The 15,125-nt window shown below is 56.7% G+C and overlaps 4 protein-coding genes across 4 annotated transcripts; 1 reads left to right on the forward strand and 3 right to left on the reverse strand.

Moving 5' to 3' along the window:
• Positions 1 to 111: 111 nt before the first annotated feature.
• On the reverse strand, positions 112 to 1,552 carry QBC33DRAFT_198256 (putative methyltransferase-domain-containing protein). Its single transcript, XM_060422558.1, has one exon. The coding sequence runs from the start codon at positions 1,490 to 1,492 to the stop codon at positions 305 to 307; it is 1,188 nt and encodes a 395-aa protein (XP_060280621.1). The 5' UTR covers positions 1,493 to 1,552; the 3' UTR covers positions 112 to 304.
• A 1,899-nt stretch (positions 1,553 to 3,451) lies between these two features.
• Positions 3,452 to 6,058, forward strand: QBC33DRAFT_561801 (uncharacterized protein; the record flags this gene model as incomplete). Its single annotated transcript, XM_060430160.1, has 4 exons — positions 3,452 to 3,670; positions 3,726 to 3,830; positions 3,892 to 4,392; positions 4,562 to 6,058. 4 exons carry the CDS (start codon positions 3,452 to 3,454, stop codon positions 6,056 to 6,058), a joined length of 2,322 nt encoding a protein of 773 aa, XP_060280622.1.
• A 1,930-nt stretch (positions 6,059 to 7,988) lies between these two features.
• On the reverse strand, positions 7,989 to 9,273 carry QBC33DRAFT_198344 (uncharacterized protein). The gene has a single exon (XM_060422559.1). It carries the CDS (start codon positions 9,002 to 9,004, stop codon positions 8,033 to 8,035), a length of 972 nt encoding a protein of 323 aa, XP_060280623.1. The 5' UTR covers positions 9,005 to 9,273; the 3' UTR covers positions 7,989 to 8,032.
• Positions 9,274 to 11,593: 2,320 nt separating this feature from the next.
• Positions 11,594 to 13,365, reverse strand: QBC33DRAFT_198358 (uncharacterized protein). The gene has a single exon (XM_060422560.1). The coding sequence runs from the start codon at positions 13,142 to 13,144 to the stop codon at positions 11,933 to 11,935; it is 1,212 nt and encodes a 403-aa protein (XP_060280624.1). The 5' UTR covers positions 13,145 to 13,365; the 3' UTR covers positions 11,594 to 11,932.
• Between the last annotated feature and the right edge of the window lie 1,760 nt (positions 13,366 to 15,125).

Consider the following 15,125-nt stretch of genomic DNA (forward strand, 5'->3'; position numbering starts at 1 on the left):
TCTCGTGTGTCTTGTTTCTCTTTGGTAGGTAAGGCTGGCGAACTCTGAAGAGGGGTGTAGATCGCAGCCTCTTGGCCCACCGGTGTCTTTAGTCTTGATTCCCATCTTGGGACGCCACCAAAATAAGAACTGGAGCGGGGAAACCAAGCCAGCTTCCAGACCAGCAAACAGAGCAGATGTGCAGCTTCCCGCGGTGACAAATGTAAATAAATTGTGGCCGAGTGATTGATTCTACATCGACCCGAAACTCACTAGCGATGCAAGTTGAGTTTTGGTCTCGACCATTCGGCTTGAGGGCTGTCCCTTAGCGCTTAGAGAAGAGATATACCTCAACCGACTGTGCTTCGGCATCGAGAACCGGAAGATCCAGGGCGGCCTTCTCACGAACTACCCAGCCATCCGTTGACATGAGGTCAAAGAGTGCTTCCTCAGACGAGTGCCTGGGCTTGGTTGCGAGCAGCACCTTTGTTTCCCACGATTTTTCGGGGCAATTGGAGTGTTGAGTGGCTGCGCTGTGTAGCGCTGAGAGGGTTTGGACCAGCGTCGGGAGCATGTCCACGTTGTAGGTACAGTCACTCAGAACGACGAGGTCCCACAGTCGAGATCGTACCTTTGGCCCGAATCTGCCTAGCTTGCCGTCTTCCCAGTCCAAATTCTCGTATTTGACCTCCACATTTGGACCATCCAGGTCCTGGAAATATGCTGCATACCGAGATACGTTGGCCTTCGCGCACTCTTCCGCCTCGGCAAGGTCGGTCATGAGCACAGAGGCGCCGGCAGCCCCACTGCCGACGGCCGAACGCAGAATCTCGGCAATGCCGATACCCAGGATCCCCACCCCGCACCCCAGCTCAAGGACGCAGAGCTCCCGATCCTCGGAGAGCACATCCTTCAGCCACGCCAGAGACGCACGGTCGCCATCCGCGGCTGCAGCCGCTGGCGAATGCAGATCGGCAAGCACGGAGACGGTGGCGATGCCGGCATCCCACACGTGGCGGGCGATGCTCTCGCCGATCTCCTCCTGGATCTCGATCTGCGACATGCCTGCCCCGGTCTCCAGGAGCTCCAGGCGGCGGGAGGATACATGAGGGATGTCCGTACCCGGCGCAGGCAGCTCTACGTAGACGGGAACGATCTTGCCGCCTTGATTGCTGGCCACGACGTCGCTGGCTCTGGACGCCACGAGGCGTTGGTCCGTTGGGCGGATTTGGATGACCCCGGCTAATCCCGGCGGCAAGGGCAGGTCGAGTTTGAGGACCCTCATCCCGGCCTGCCACCGCGGCGGGGATTTCAGCGTCATGTTGGTGAAGGACGCCCCGTCATGCTGTGGTCCCGACTGTACCAGCACTGAAAGACTGATGGGCTGTGCTGGGAAGAGGAAGGAGTCGCCTAGGTCCGTGGTGATTGTCAGGACGAGCCTCAAAGACGGTCTCGACGGTCTCGACGGCGACCCGTCGAGGCTTGGAGGACGCAGTAACCGAATGTAATGCATTACCTAAATTTACGCAGCCTTTGCCCTGAATTCCAGGTATCTACCAGCGCGAGATGCAATGCAGGTCGTGAAGTCAAAATAAGATTGCGCCACCCCACATGGATGGACCCCTAATTCCCAGACAGACAGACGCACTGGCACGGCCCGAACCCCGGCACAGCGCCGCAAATTTTGATTCCAACTTCAAGTCCGGAACTCCAGTCCTCAGCCATTCTACCCATGGAATCTCATGCTTTTCCACCTTGCCCACTCATATCTCCGATTCTGCAATCTAGCTATCACCTACCGCCGTCAAAAGTAGCCCCGTGAATTCCTCGTGTTAAGCCTCACTTGGCCTGCGGGTGGTGTCCATTGCAAATGCTCGATGTTTTCCGTCCGTGTATTTCAGCTCAGCTGGTATCGACACTTCTGTCTGCCTTCAAGTCCTGTTATGGTGACCCATCTGAACAAAATGGGAGATAGTATATAGTGCGCAATCCTCAGACCCCTCTGGTGGTATTTCACCTGGACTGCCTCTGTGGGTGGTCCATTTTTCCCTCCACGTCGCTTGCTCTAGAAGCAACGGCATTCCCACCCCAGCCCATAGGGCAACCAACTCTCTGGATTCTGGTGTATCCGTCACGGGAGTGATAGAGAGGGCCTTCTGTCAGCCTTGCGCACCTTCTAGGAGGAAGTTCTTCAGAAGGGTGGCTGTCTTGTCCCTGTCAGGTTGTTTCGCTACGAACAACAGGTGCATCTCTCCGCCCCGCAGATGGGAGATCGACCTTATAACCGATCTTTGCGTCTGCTTCCGATAGCTATCCCAGTACCATCGTTCGTGTCCCTTTTGCAACAAATATACCTAGCTCCCTGCCCCTGAGCGCCAACCCGCCCCCCCCCCCCCTTCCCTTTAACCCGGCCCGTCTCGTCAGTTTCCACGTCCTCTTCAGCTTCGGTGGTTGTCTATATCTATCCGTCGCCCCTTGTCGTCTTATCCCCAGCTCCTTGCAGCCCTCGAGCAGGTATCTCGCCGCGAAGCGCGGGGCGGGCTTGAAGAAGCCGAGGATGATGCCGTCTCTGCGACGTCTGCGGCGCATAAGCCTGTGGAGATAAGGCGAGACGAAGGGAGCATGTGTATTCCATCCTCTGGAAGACATATCGAGGAGCATGGATTGGGGTCCAGTTGACTGATAATCCAGGAGAGAAAACCCAGCTCCGTCAATCCACGCGTGCCGCTCCCATCAGACCGTTGTCCGAAGGCTATCAGAGACCATCGCCCCTTTCTGCTACTGCTAGTGGCAGCGGTAATGCCATCAATCCGGCCCGCCGCCGTGACTCGCAGGCTGAGCTAGTTTCCCCGTCTGATTGACCGCGCTCAACCTCTGGCAGCGCATATGATCCCCTTTCAGGGGCTTTGTTCGCGAAAAACACCGCACCAAGGCCGGTCTGGTCTTATCTCTGCGGCAAAAGGGGGCAACAATGATAGCCCCTGAATCCAGTTAGTGCCCAACAGGAGGTGTAAGGACTCTGGTTCCATGATCTTGCCTTATCCTGGCTGGCTTCGGGGAGTTCTGTTCTTCTTTTGATTCCGTGGTCCCTGCCCCTTTGCCCACTGTCGACCTTGGTGTTGCTCCGCGTTACCATCGCCACTCCCGGACCCGCTCTGGGCTCTGTCTCCGCCCACCTCGGGGCCAGCCCTTGCCCTATTCTCGGCAGCCATGGCCATGGAGGCACGCCCCGAGACAGCAAGGCCGCGAGGCCACGAGGCCACAGACTTCGAGGCAGCGAGGCATTGTTTACCCAAGTATTTATTGCTTGCGAAAAGTTCGGAACTCCCACCACAAAACCTCATCTTCCTCATCGTCTTTCTCTCGAGTTTTGCTGCAGTCTTCTTTTTTTTCCAACCCCATCTTGCAGTGCCCTCTTGCTTTGCATACTATCTTCTCTCTATGCTTCGAAAGCTCCTTCTGCTCGTTCAATATGCTTCCTCCACCGAACGTTAACCTCGCGTTCCTCAAGAACCTCTTGCAGGAATGTGAGGTGGCCCGCAAGGAAGCCGCCATCTGGCGTCGCCGCCAATCTGGGCTGGACATATCCGCCGAAGATGAGGCCTTCTTCGCTGAGCTACGTCTTGCTTCTATTGCTACTGGTAAAAAGAACGTTGTCGACGACGACGACGATAATGATAATGAGTCGAAGGTAAGTACTTTGGAGGCCATCACCACGATATAGGATTGTTTACTGACACGCTTAGGGTATCATGGTGGGAGTCAATGTCCCTCAGGAAGGAGAACCTGTTACAGAGATCACAGCCAAGTTGGACGGCCAAGGTGAAAAGAACGATGTTGCCGATTGCAAGGTAAGAAGTGGTTTAGTCATCCATCCCCAGACAAGTAGGTAGTCCAGCTAACCTTCTCCAGGGTGGCTCGGTGAACTCGGTGAGCTCAGTTACGGCGAAACGTGAGGCCGATAGCCAGAAAGGCGGACCCCCAGCCCAGACCACCACTCCCACGACCGAAAAGTCAACATCTGAAAAGTCCGAGAGTGCAGACTTTTCTCCCAAAGTCACCACCAACCTCCCAGAGAAGTCCTCAACAAAAACGAGCGACCACCCCCAGGAACCTGAGGGAACCAAGCATCGCCTCGCAGACGAACCTGAGAAAGAGAACCAGACCGTCGAGCTCCCAGAAGATTACAAAGCCGAAGAATCACCGATCGACATCGAAGAGTTGATCAGACAGAATCCCGAGCTCACCCTGAAGGAGATCGTCTTCAGCGTCATCGCCCAAGTTGCCGAACGGGAAGGCGTCGAAGGCACCAAGAACTTCCTAAGGACCCTCCCTCCCGCCGTTCTCGATCTATTTGAAGGCGTCGACCCCCTCCCTGGTTCCTTCGGACAACGATCACAAAGTGACCTCGCAGTAAGTACCAACCCACCCTATCCTCCAGGTACCTACCCAAGATACCTCGGCCAACCTAGCTACCATCTTTTCTCTCCCACCGCACATCAAAACTCTTGAACAAAAATTTCTCCGTCATATCCCACAACTCGGTCAACAATCTCGGAAAAAATAACTGACCATTGAAAAGACACCGGTTGCGTCGAAGGAAGCATCCAAGGCCGACGACGGCACATCCGACCCTGCTCAATCGAGCTCCATCTCCGGCTCCGCAATGGCCTCCTCCTCGACACTCGCTTCCAAGCCGCTCCTTCCGGAGTACGGCCCTCCCGTCACCGTCGAGGGTGGCCGGATCATCTGCAAGGCCCACAGCAAGGGCATCTGCCGCGCCTGCGGCATCGACTATACGGATGTCAGCCTGCTCGACCAGAGCATCCGCGGTCTCTCCCTGGGGGAGATCGAACACACCCTCAACTACCGGGACAAGACCGGTGGGTTCGTGCCCGTCTTCGTCCGCGGCGGTGGCCAGTTCGCTGCCAAGGACGCCGTCGAGAGGGAGACGGAGCACCCCTCGGTCGAGGAGCCGGACCGCCAGCTGGGCGTGGTGTTTGACCTGGCTAATCTCAAGCGGGTGCAGGTGGTCTTCGGGCCGGTGAGCAGGTTCGTCCCCCAGTGGGACGACGAGGTGATGGGCCGGGCCATGCCCCCCTCCCTCGACTACCGCAAGCCGCCCGTCGAGGACGTGCCAATCGACCAGCTCCAGCTGGTCGACTGCAAGGAGTGCCAGCTCACCTGGCACGGGGGCCACCGAAACCTGGTGGAGATGGCCGGGTCGCACCCGTCGCACCACTGCCGGTACCTCCCCATCGCCGGCCCGAGCCGCTCCGTCCTCGTGCACGTGGACGGCGCCTTCACCCCCGCCTGTGCCGGCACCGTCGCAGGTGCCCATGGCCAAGGCGAGGGATCTGAGGGGTCCGCCGGCCCGTCCGCGTCGACGGCGGCGCGCGAGGCCCGGGCTGGCATGGGCGTGTACTTCGCCGAGGGAAGCAAGTACAACCTGTCGGAGGCGTTCGACCGCTCCGTCTTCAAGTTCGCCGACCCCCGCAACGGCAACCACCCGGCCGTGGTGCTGAACCAGGTGACGCCCCAGCTGGCGGCCGTGGTGCGCGCTCTGGCGACGGTGCGCGAGCGCGTGGTGCCCGAGCGCGCCGAGGAGGTGCGGGCGGCGTCGGCGTGCAACAGCCAGCACGCGGCGCGCGGCGCCGAGCGGTTCCGCGTCGTCGTCTGCACCGACTCGCTCGACGTGGTGGACGCCATGTGCTACCGCCTGTACAACGACTGGTGGCCCAGGGGGCTGAACGAGGGGGTGGTGGCGTCGGCGCGCAAGGCCGAGAAGGCGAAGAACAAGGGGAAGAAGGCGAAGAAGGCCAAGGAGGGGAAGACGCCGGTGCCGGTGCCGCGGGGCCATGTCTCCTGGGACGACTTTGTCGTCAAGGAGAACAACGGGAAGCTGGTCCTCGTCAGCAAGAGCACGGGCTGCCTCGTGCCCAACTCGGACGGCATTCTCAAGATCGCTAGGGAGGTCGCACTCCTCGGCGCCGAGGGCGTCACCGTCTGCTACTATCTGATCTCGGCAAAAGAGAACATCGCCGCCGACCGCCTGGCGAGGGCCGGCATGAACCTCTGACCGGGTTCTCGGCAAGATTTTACCCCAAGAACGGAATAGGGAATGGCAAGGCGAGGGGCATATGGAAAGGAGTATCGGAGTTATCAAGGGCTTTACATGAGTCAAGGCTTTGCAGGGGTTAATTTGCGGGCTGGTTTCTGGTTTCTGGCTTGGCTCTCCCCATTTTTCATCTTGCTTTTATGGTATTGCTTCTTCCAACATACATCGACCCGGCGTGGTTTAGTGGGTAATATGCGGTCCTCCGCCAAATGGAAATGAACAATGCTTTCCGATCAAATTCTTTCGCTTTGTTTTCTTCTCTGACTAGCCGTGACATGGGGCTTGGGTGTTCTGTTCCGCCGCCCGATATCCTCTCAATAACATGGTCCGTTTCTAGTCCGTAAACAGCAAGAAACAATGGGCTTCGTTCTCCATCATGAACTGCGACAAGCATGGTCGAGGTCCTCGAGCTCGTCCGACACCCCTGGGCCCTGAAGTCCCCGATCAGGACCCTACAAGCTACCATCTCCAAACCCTCCTTCCACCTGAAGACATGGTGATCGGAAACATACCGCCCCCCGGGGTCTGAGATACCCACAGCTGCATGCATCATGGATGATCTACTTTGTACTTCGCACTCGTCGGAGAATGGTTCGGTTCGTTCCAGCAAATCAAGACCTTGCAGTTTGAGCTATCGACGTAGCTTCAAGTCCCGTCTCTGCTGCCACAACTCGGCAAGAAGCCGATATTTACACACCTGCCTGATGGGCAATGCTATGTATGACGTATACAGTCCAGTTCACATGTCCGACATCTCCCAATCAAGCACCACTTTGTCCCCGCAAGAGGAGGCCGCCAGGGCAGAAAAAAGGGCAAACACTCCCCAGTAGTTCATCACTAGTTGAAATGGGACCCCGCTCGCTCAGCTGATCAAGGGATGAAGCTTCGGATAGACTTTTTAAACTTCAGCGGGCACGGGAATGGGCCGGGCCCCGCCGGCATGCCCCGCACCGCGGCCCCAGAGAGATTACCTATATGGGGGACGGGAGGGGGGAAGAGGCGTGAAAAGTGGCTTGCAGTGAGGAACTAGCTTGTCTCGCAGGGAAACCCGGTAAAGCTGAAGTCGGTGCGCTTTGCCTCCCCCAGTGACATTTCTTTTTCTCTTTTTCTGGTTTACGTTCCATTTCCCTCTCACCAAAATCTTCGGTTGATTGGCTTCATTACAACCTCCAGCCGTCGGTCGTCACACCCAGCTTCTTGTACAATTGAAGGGGGGGAGTGGGCGAAGCAGACCACACCACCCCCGCCCGTTTCTGGGTGTTACAGTGCACCAAGTACGGAGGTACCTACCCCGAGATTGGCCCCAAATGGACCTTGCGCAGGCATGTACAGTACATGCCCAGGCGTGCGAATAAGGGACCGCCCAGTATAAGGTTCGGGAGGGAGGGGTAGGACGCAAGCCACGCCGTCATCCCAAAATAGGCCCAGCGCGCCCAGCTTACCTGCATACGAAGGGAAGCCGCGCAGATACGTAATGAGTTCGCATATGGTCGGTTCTGAGTGGTGGCCAGCGACGGAGGAGGGGGGAAGGGGGATGGAAAAAAAGGATCTGGCATTTTGCTTCTAGAAGACGGGTGCATCGGGCGCAGGACGACCAAAAGGAGGGGGGATCAGCGTGTCCTGTCTTTTGGGTACTTCGTATGATGAAGACAGCGCTTAACTCTGCCCAAGGGACGGGTCTTTTTCCACAGCGATAAAATATAATAGGGCACCTAAGGTAACCATTGCTAAACTGTGCTGAACTGTGCTGAACTGACCTCCCAGCGGATTGTCTGGATGAATGAGCTTCCCCCTTCGCCCACCTTGTGTGCGCCATCTCGACGCTGATTGGCTGCTGCCCGTGATTGCGCCCGATGAGAACCCATAAGCGCCGCCCCCCCCCCCCCCTTTCCCCCCCCCCCGACCGCGTGCAGCACACCGGTGCTTATTGTGGGACTAAGCAAAAGCACAAGCGCAAGTACGCATGCACTCCCAGATGCAGGCGGCTGCTATCAATGGGATGGAAGGCTGCCTGGCGGGGCGGCTGGGAGGGACTGCACTCGGATGGCGAGGCTCGCATCCTATGCACTGGGCCGGATGATGGGGTCGCCTGGGTAGCGCCGAGTTAATATGTACTGTACGAGGCCAAACGCCCTTCCTCTGGATCCTTCGCGGCTTACGGCTGCAGAGCGGGATGGGAGGAACAGGACACACGAGGCTGAGCGCCGTAGATGGCCCCCACAAACAAGCCGAAGCCCCCTCAGTAAGCGCCTGAAAACGGTGGGCTGACTCTTCATTGCGAATCGTGCATATGCCCAGGCGCAAGCTCAGATCTTGATCTCCTCCATGGCGGGTAGACTGCAGGAGTAGGCAGCCTGACCTGGGCGTCTTTTCGCCCGGGAAGTCCATAGCGTTTTGAGGTTGACTCAGACCACGACATAAACCACAAGACGTTGCCGCATTCGTGCAGAGGAGGGGGAGAAAAGTGGATGACGGGGAAAGGCAACGATATACGAGCAGAAGTTGTGATATCAGCCCGGGATATGAGATACATCTCTCAAGCCACCTGCCTTGGGCCAAGGATTGAATCCAGGACTTCCTCTGGCGCCAATTAGCAGTCCCCCATAAACCAGAACCCGCACCACAGAATGGGAGAAACCAGCGCCGTCTGCGTCCTCCAACAACTGCTGCCAGGTTTCGGACACCAGCCGATTGGGCCCGATCCGTGACGTCACGCCCGACGCAAGGCTGGCCGCCTCCATCCACCCATGCCTCCAGGAACGAGGCACAAGTATACCAGGTGCCGAGAGGAAATAGAAACGAGGCAGAAGGAAGAACAAGCGCCGGCCGCTCATCATTTAACCGGTCGCCCCAAGCGAGCCGCCCTGGGGGGGTCACATGCAAGGGGTGCCGTGCGATGACTCGCATTCGCGGCCGCGCCAGCGGCCCATGCGATCTGAGCAGGCGACTGTATACAAAAAATACAGGGGGGCACGGACAATTGGCGGAGCCGAAGCTTCAAACGCTCATGGTCAAATGGGGGTGGGGGTGTGTGCCTAGGGGGGTGGTTGGGAGGCGTCGAGGTGTAGGGTGGGCAGAAAAAAAAGGTGAGAAACAAATAATAGTAGGAGCGTGAAACACCCCAGTACAGTGCCCCGAGATCGTGGCCCTCTGCTCCTGTTTGTCGACCGGGATAGGTGGTCGAGCCTTGTGGGCGACCGAGGGAGGGGTTTCCCATTCTCTGTTTGCTGTTTCGCTTCAGCCTTACCAACGCGTCACCACTCCGGCAGTTCTAGGCGGTTGTCCAACTGGTCCACCCTCCTCCATCTGCGGTACCTGTTGCAGGAGCGACGATCGCACACTTTTGCGGCCCCTCCAGCTTGGTACATGGGACGGCAGAGGCGCGCTAGGTCAACCCTGTGTTGTAACCTCCAAGGTGAGTATTTTGGGGGAAGGGGTTGCTAAAATGGGCTGGGAAGGAGCCACTAGGATGGAGAGATTGGAGCAGTCGGGCGCTTATTTTTGGGGAGGTGCAACGGCTGTCAGCATCGCGCACTCGCCCACTGTCAAGATAGACGCTGGAGCGAGGCGAAGAAGGTTCTCACCTGGGCGCGCGCATATAATAGGTGGTTGGGTAATCACCAGCGGGAGATGCTATTGGCTAAAAACCGGTACAGGCGTTTGTTTTTCGGTGGTGACTGCGGTGTGATACATGCGATAGGGCAAGCCTCTTCATATCACAAACACACAGACACACACTGGTCACACACACCGAGCAAAATGAAATAAAGAAAAAGGAAGGAAGTGTGACAGTATCCAAGACACGGCATGGCAAACGCTTGCTTGCCAGCCAGCCAGCCAGCCAGCCAGCCACGGTAGGGATGCGCGGTGAAGCGGTGAAGCGGATACGCAGCTCAACGGGCGATTAAACCCGGACCTGGTAGGAGCAAGGAGCTGCATGTTATGCAGTGTGTAACTCCGTGAACGCGTTACTTTTGCGCGCGGAGAGGACTCAGGTGGTTGCGCGAATGCAATGCAAGGGAGCAAGTACTCCGTAATAACGAAGCAGAAGCAAACGACAGTTCATCCGACCAACAGATCTGCGCCTGCATGCAGACGAGACTGACGGACCACAAGTGAAAGAGAAAATGCTGCGGCCGAATGGGACCAACCAAGTCTCGGCGTGTCTGTGCGTGCAACGAGGGCGACGGAAGGGGGCCAGCCGCAGCCTCGGAGTTTTGCAGTTTCTGGGTGGGCAACGTCGACCCTGGGGAAACTTGGTGGCAGGCGGAAGGGGAGGGTGTCAAAACCAAACTCGGGCGCAGCCCATCCTTGGTTCTCTTACACATTGATAAATTGAAGGTGGACCTCGCTGCAATCGACAGAGGGAGTGCGGGAATGCGCAAGAAATAATCCAGTACCCGTGCCCATCTTGCGGCGTCAGGCCCGACGCGGCAGCAATGCACGGGTGCATCTGATGTGCCATGCACAAAAAATGGAGAGAGGAGAGGAAAGGGAGGATTACCAAGGGACAAGGGTCAGGGGTGGAATCTCGCCTGCGAGCCGAAACCCACAATAAAATTCGGCCCGGAGGAGACTGTAAATAGGAGAGTGAACGCCACGGATACGTGAAAAGAAACGAGGAAAAGAAAGGAGAGAGAAAATTTAAATAAATAAATAGAAAAAGTCCCAGGCCGCGGTTCGGCTGGTCGCACCCCCTCTCCTTCTGCTACACGGCGAATATAAAGAAAAAAGGCATGTCTGGCGAAGTTGCAATATCATACCATTCATGTCCTGCTGCCCAAAGGAGTCGGGACGGAACTTGACGTCGTTTGGGCGACTGTTGTGTGTGGATGCGGCTGCCGGGTGTTATGCACGCCCTTGCTCCCATCAAAACACCAGCTATGTTGTGTGGTGTGGTGGCTTTGGAGCAGGAATTAGGGCACAGCCAGTAGGGCTTTTTTTCCTTTTTCATTTTCATTTTCACCTGAGGAATGTGATCGTCATAATCATGCACACAATATTGAACGGAGGACGAAGGATAATTAATCCCAAAGTTTCCAAAATATAGCATTGCTCGCTCTTTATCTATCGTCGATGTTGTTGGTTGGCTTCCACCCAACAAACTGAACTGACAAGAAATAGAAATGAGAAAGAAAAAAGCTGAGGGTATATCCATCCAGTGACACCCACACTGCAAGACTTAGAAAAGTGACGCCTCGCGATAATTGTGGGAGAGCGTCGTACAACACCGAAAGTAAACGAGAAATATATGACGCCCAGCGATGCTCCCCGTACTGTCTGTCAAGAGAGAGGGCGGTGACCCGTGATTCCTCCCTCGAAAAAGACCCAAGCAAATTCCTCCACACGCGAAAAATAATAAAGAGAACCCAACCTGAGATGCTGCTGTTGTGGAACAAGTGTAGCACCCAAACTTTTTGTATCCCCGTAGTGTCTCTGAACCCCCCCATCCTGTCCGTCTTCGTCAACATCGGCGTCGGGCCACTGGCGGTTTCCCCCGCAGTGCGCGCCGGAAATAAGAGAGAATGTTGGGTATCTCTGAAAGACCTGGAAAAGACGGCCGCCCACGGGATTGCTCCCCGACTATCTGACTGTATTATTGAGGGCAAAGGAGGCAGAGAAGCCTCCAGATAGGAAAATCATGCATGTCCGTCCATCCGGTTAACTGAACGACCCCAAGAAAACGCGCGACCATATCGTACAATTCGGGCTCCTCGATGTGCTTATCCCGGGATTTTTGGTTTGCTGGTTCTCGGCAGATGGTTACCGAGAGAATCCTGGGGAGACCTGGCAGAAAGAGGGGATGTGCTCCTGGAGAAGGATGATTTGTGTGTTTTACATAGTCGGCCTCTTGAGGACTTCCTCGCAGTTAGCGTCGAAGCGCAAACTCCAGATCCGGACGTTGGCCATGAAGCGTTCCGTCTTCTCCAGCTCGCGCTCACGGCCGAATAGGGTGAGGACGAACTCGACACCAGCATTCATGCCGAGCTGGCCCTCCTTCTTCTTGGCGGACTTGAGCATGGGCGCCTCGCAGGCCTTGAGCAGCTTGCGGAGCTTGTCGCCCAGGCGCTCGCCAGACTCGATAAAGTCCTCGACCATCTCCTTGTTCTCGGCGCTCCGGATCCGGGGGACGACCTCCTCGGCACGCTTCAGCTTTCCGGATAGCTGGATGAGGAGGAGCCACAGCTCGCCAGCCATGTCCGACATTGGTTGGGCAGGTCCATGCTTGTAGACGGTCCAGTCGTATATCCACTTCCCGAGGGAGTTGGCGTCAAAGACGCTGCCGAGGAGCATGATGGGTTCCTCGGTGGGATCCCAGTTCTTGAGGGAGTATCCGGGGGGGATCCTGTGCCTCTTGGCGTCGGCCTCGGTCGCCTTCGGGGGTGGTGGTGGAGCCTTCTTGTGGGAACTTCCTGGTCGGGCAGTTTGCGGACGCTGGGGAACCGAGGTCGAGTTGCGACGGCTATGTCCTACTGGTGCGGCCGGCCGGCGATCGGGCTCGTACCGGGGTGAGTTGTAGCCTGCCGACTCCCTGTCGAGATAGTGGCCGCCCTGTGGATAGTAGCGGTGATCAGTTTCAAGTCCAGCAGCGTTGACAGTATATTCCCTGTATCGCTTCGACCTCGATCGCGCGGGCAGCACATAAGTGATGCCGTTGATCTCGACGTACTCGTCCTCGTCGGATTCCCCATGGGAGTCTGAGGCCCGATAGTAGGAAGTTGAGTGGCGACGCTCGCGCGCAACACGCGGAACCGAATAAGTGTGGTGGTGCTTGCGCGGAGACCGCGTTGAACTCACATTTGCAGTGGCGTATTGACCATCGCTCGTGTACCGAGGCGAAAATGACGGCGTGCGAGGAGTGCCATAGTCAAAGGCGCCGCTGCTCGGGTGGCGGAAGTGAGCGCGCGTTGCCGGTCTCTGCGGAGTTTGGGCGTAATAGTACGGTGGTCCGCGGGGCGAGGGCGTTGGTGATGGACTCGCGTATTTCTCCTCGTAGTAGTACTCCTGCGAGCCGGGAGTCGACCTGTTCGGCGAGTTGTAGGCCATTTCTTCCAGGCTCTTGCGGTGTCGCCTCGACACCCTGATCTTTCGTTGTTGGGGTTTGGTGTTGGTCGATGGCCTCCCCTTCAGCCCCTCTTGCAATCGATCTCCTTTTCTCTTATAGTCGCTCCTCTTGTGTGCTCAGTGAATCGCGCCTGTGGCGTGGCGCGGGAGAAAGTGACGACAGTCACCTTGGTATGTGGTCGGTAGGAGGAAGGGAGGAAAACCGACTTCTCTTGGAGAACATGTCAAGGGCCTGCGTGCTACCGTCTCTTCTCCTGCTTTGGAGAAAAAGGGGTGTGGATCAAAGTCGTGGTGAATCGACCCTGATCGTAGGTTCTAGAACAAACTGGACGCTTCGGCAGTCCAGATGAGAGAATTGATGAGTAAAAAAGAGTCGATAGGACTGGATGCTTGGGCAGGGTTTTGAGGTAATAGTATTGGCGAAATGCCAAAGTTGGACCAAGAGGGAAAACAGAATGGCTGGGGGAGAAGTGGTGATTATATCCTGCACGAGCCCACCTCCTGGCTGGTACCCACCGAGCAAGACTCAGGCGTGCGCCAGCACCAGCAGGGAACGCTAAAAGCAGGGATTGTGGGCGACAGGGGTGCCCGGAGTGAATTTAGGTGGGCGGACACACGTGTAAAATGCCATTCTTCTACCCGACCCTTGTCATTACGGAAGTTGGTGGAGGGGGCGTGTGGCCAGCGATTCGCGCACACTCAGTCCCCTGTCCTCAGATTAGTCACACGCCCCGAGCGATGAAGAAGCCACGCCTCTGTTGCAAAGTCCTCCGTACCGAGAGTCCCCGATTCGCACTGCCCTCTCGTCCAGCGATTTGCGACAAGCCAATCAACATCAGCGCCCTGCCCCTTGGTCAGACTGAGGCGAACAAACAAACGGTCACGTCGTTCAGAGCTGTTGTCGTTTGATTCAATTTCGAAATGAACCACCATCCAACAACATTTGTGTGACTGTTTGGTTGCCTGGTCGTATTTTGCAAATTTAGACCTCCCGGGGCCCTCGGCACCAATTTGCGAAACGGCCAAAAATCCTGGCTTTGGGCGGGACACCTCGAGGGCCTTCCAGGGCCTGCAATCCCAGCAATCTTGCAAGCGAAATTGTGGTCTCGCCCACAGCCAGGATGGTTCCAACTTTGAACCTTGGGTGGCTGGCAATATCACTTCCAGAAGGTGACTCCAGCCAGGGGTGCAAGAAAATTTTCTTCCTCCTCACGACGGGATCGCTGTCACCTTGATATTCTGCGAGGACAGGGGCAGTCGAGGATGCGGCAAGTGGAAGACTCGCCGCCGGTTGAATCACCAGGGATTGATTGATGAGCCGTGCCGACGGGTGCCCATACGTAAGTCCGAGCTTGCGGCAATTCTGTGAACGAGGAGGTCGGATGGACTGACCAGGACTCTGGGCGGCTGGCAGGTAGGTTCCAAGATGGACAGGTAGGTAGGTATGTTGACGCGGTGGTAGGTCTGGAATCCGGGTTGCGCGGAAAGATATATTTACTGCATACGCAATGCTCAACAGCCTCAGTCCGGAGTTGCGTGCGTTACAAGTTGGCTTACGCTAACCATCAACCCTATCTACGCGTATGCAAGGTGCTAGACGTTGCTCGTGCGGGGGAGAGATGAGCTTAGCATCATCTTGCATGAAGTTGCGACTTCCAATCATCAACCAACCCCTCTACTCTTCCCAGCCCCTCGGTCCTCCCCACACTATTCCATATCCGATGGTGTTTGCGAGTGGCATGAAAGGTTCCCAGGGCGATTCTTAATAGTGTTAAGTCCGCACGAAGCGGCCGCTGACCATACTGGCCATACACTAGATGCCCGTGCGTGTGTAACTGTTAATACACGGAGAATGTTCGTTCCGTGCGACGATAAACGCAATACGCATACGAACGGATGGTGGATGGTGGATCGTGGATGTTGCTGCAATCATGGATAGTTCGTAGCTTTGCCTGCAGTGGTT

Source organism: Phialemonium atrogriseum (genome assembly GCF_030411735.1).
Source record: "Phialemonium atrogriseum strain 8032-3 unplaced genomic scaffold QBC33scaffold_24, whole genome shotgun sequence".
Taxonomy (NCBI): Eukaryota; Fungi; Ascomycota; class Sordariomycetes; order Cephalothecales; family Cephalothecaceae; genus Phialemonium; species Phialemonium atrogriseum.

Excerpts from the sequence above, each read along its gene's own strand:
- QBC33DRAFT_198358 (XM_060422560.1), bottom strand. The coding sequence starts at position 13,144 with ATGGCCTACAACTCGCCGAACAGGTCGACTCCCGGCTCGCAGGAGTAC.
- QBC33DRAFT_198344 (XM_060422559.1), bottom strand. The coding sequence starts at position 9,004 with ATGCGAGTCATCGCACGGCACCCCTTGCATGTGACCCCCCCAGGGCGG.
- QBC33DRAFT_198256 (XM_060422558.1), bottom strand. The coding sequence starts at position 1,492 with ATGCATTACATTCGGTTACTGCGTCCTCCAAGCCTCGACGGGTCGCCG.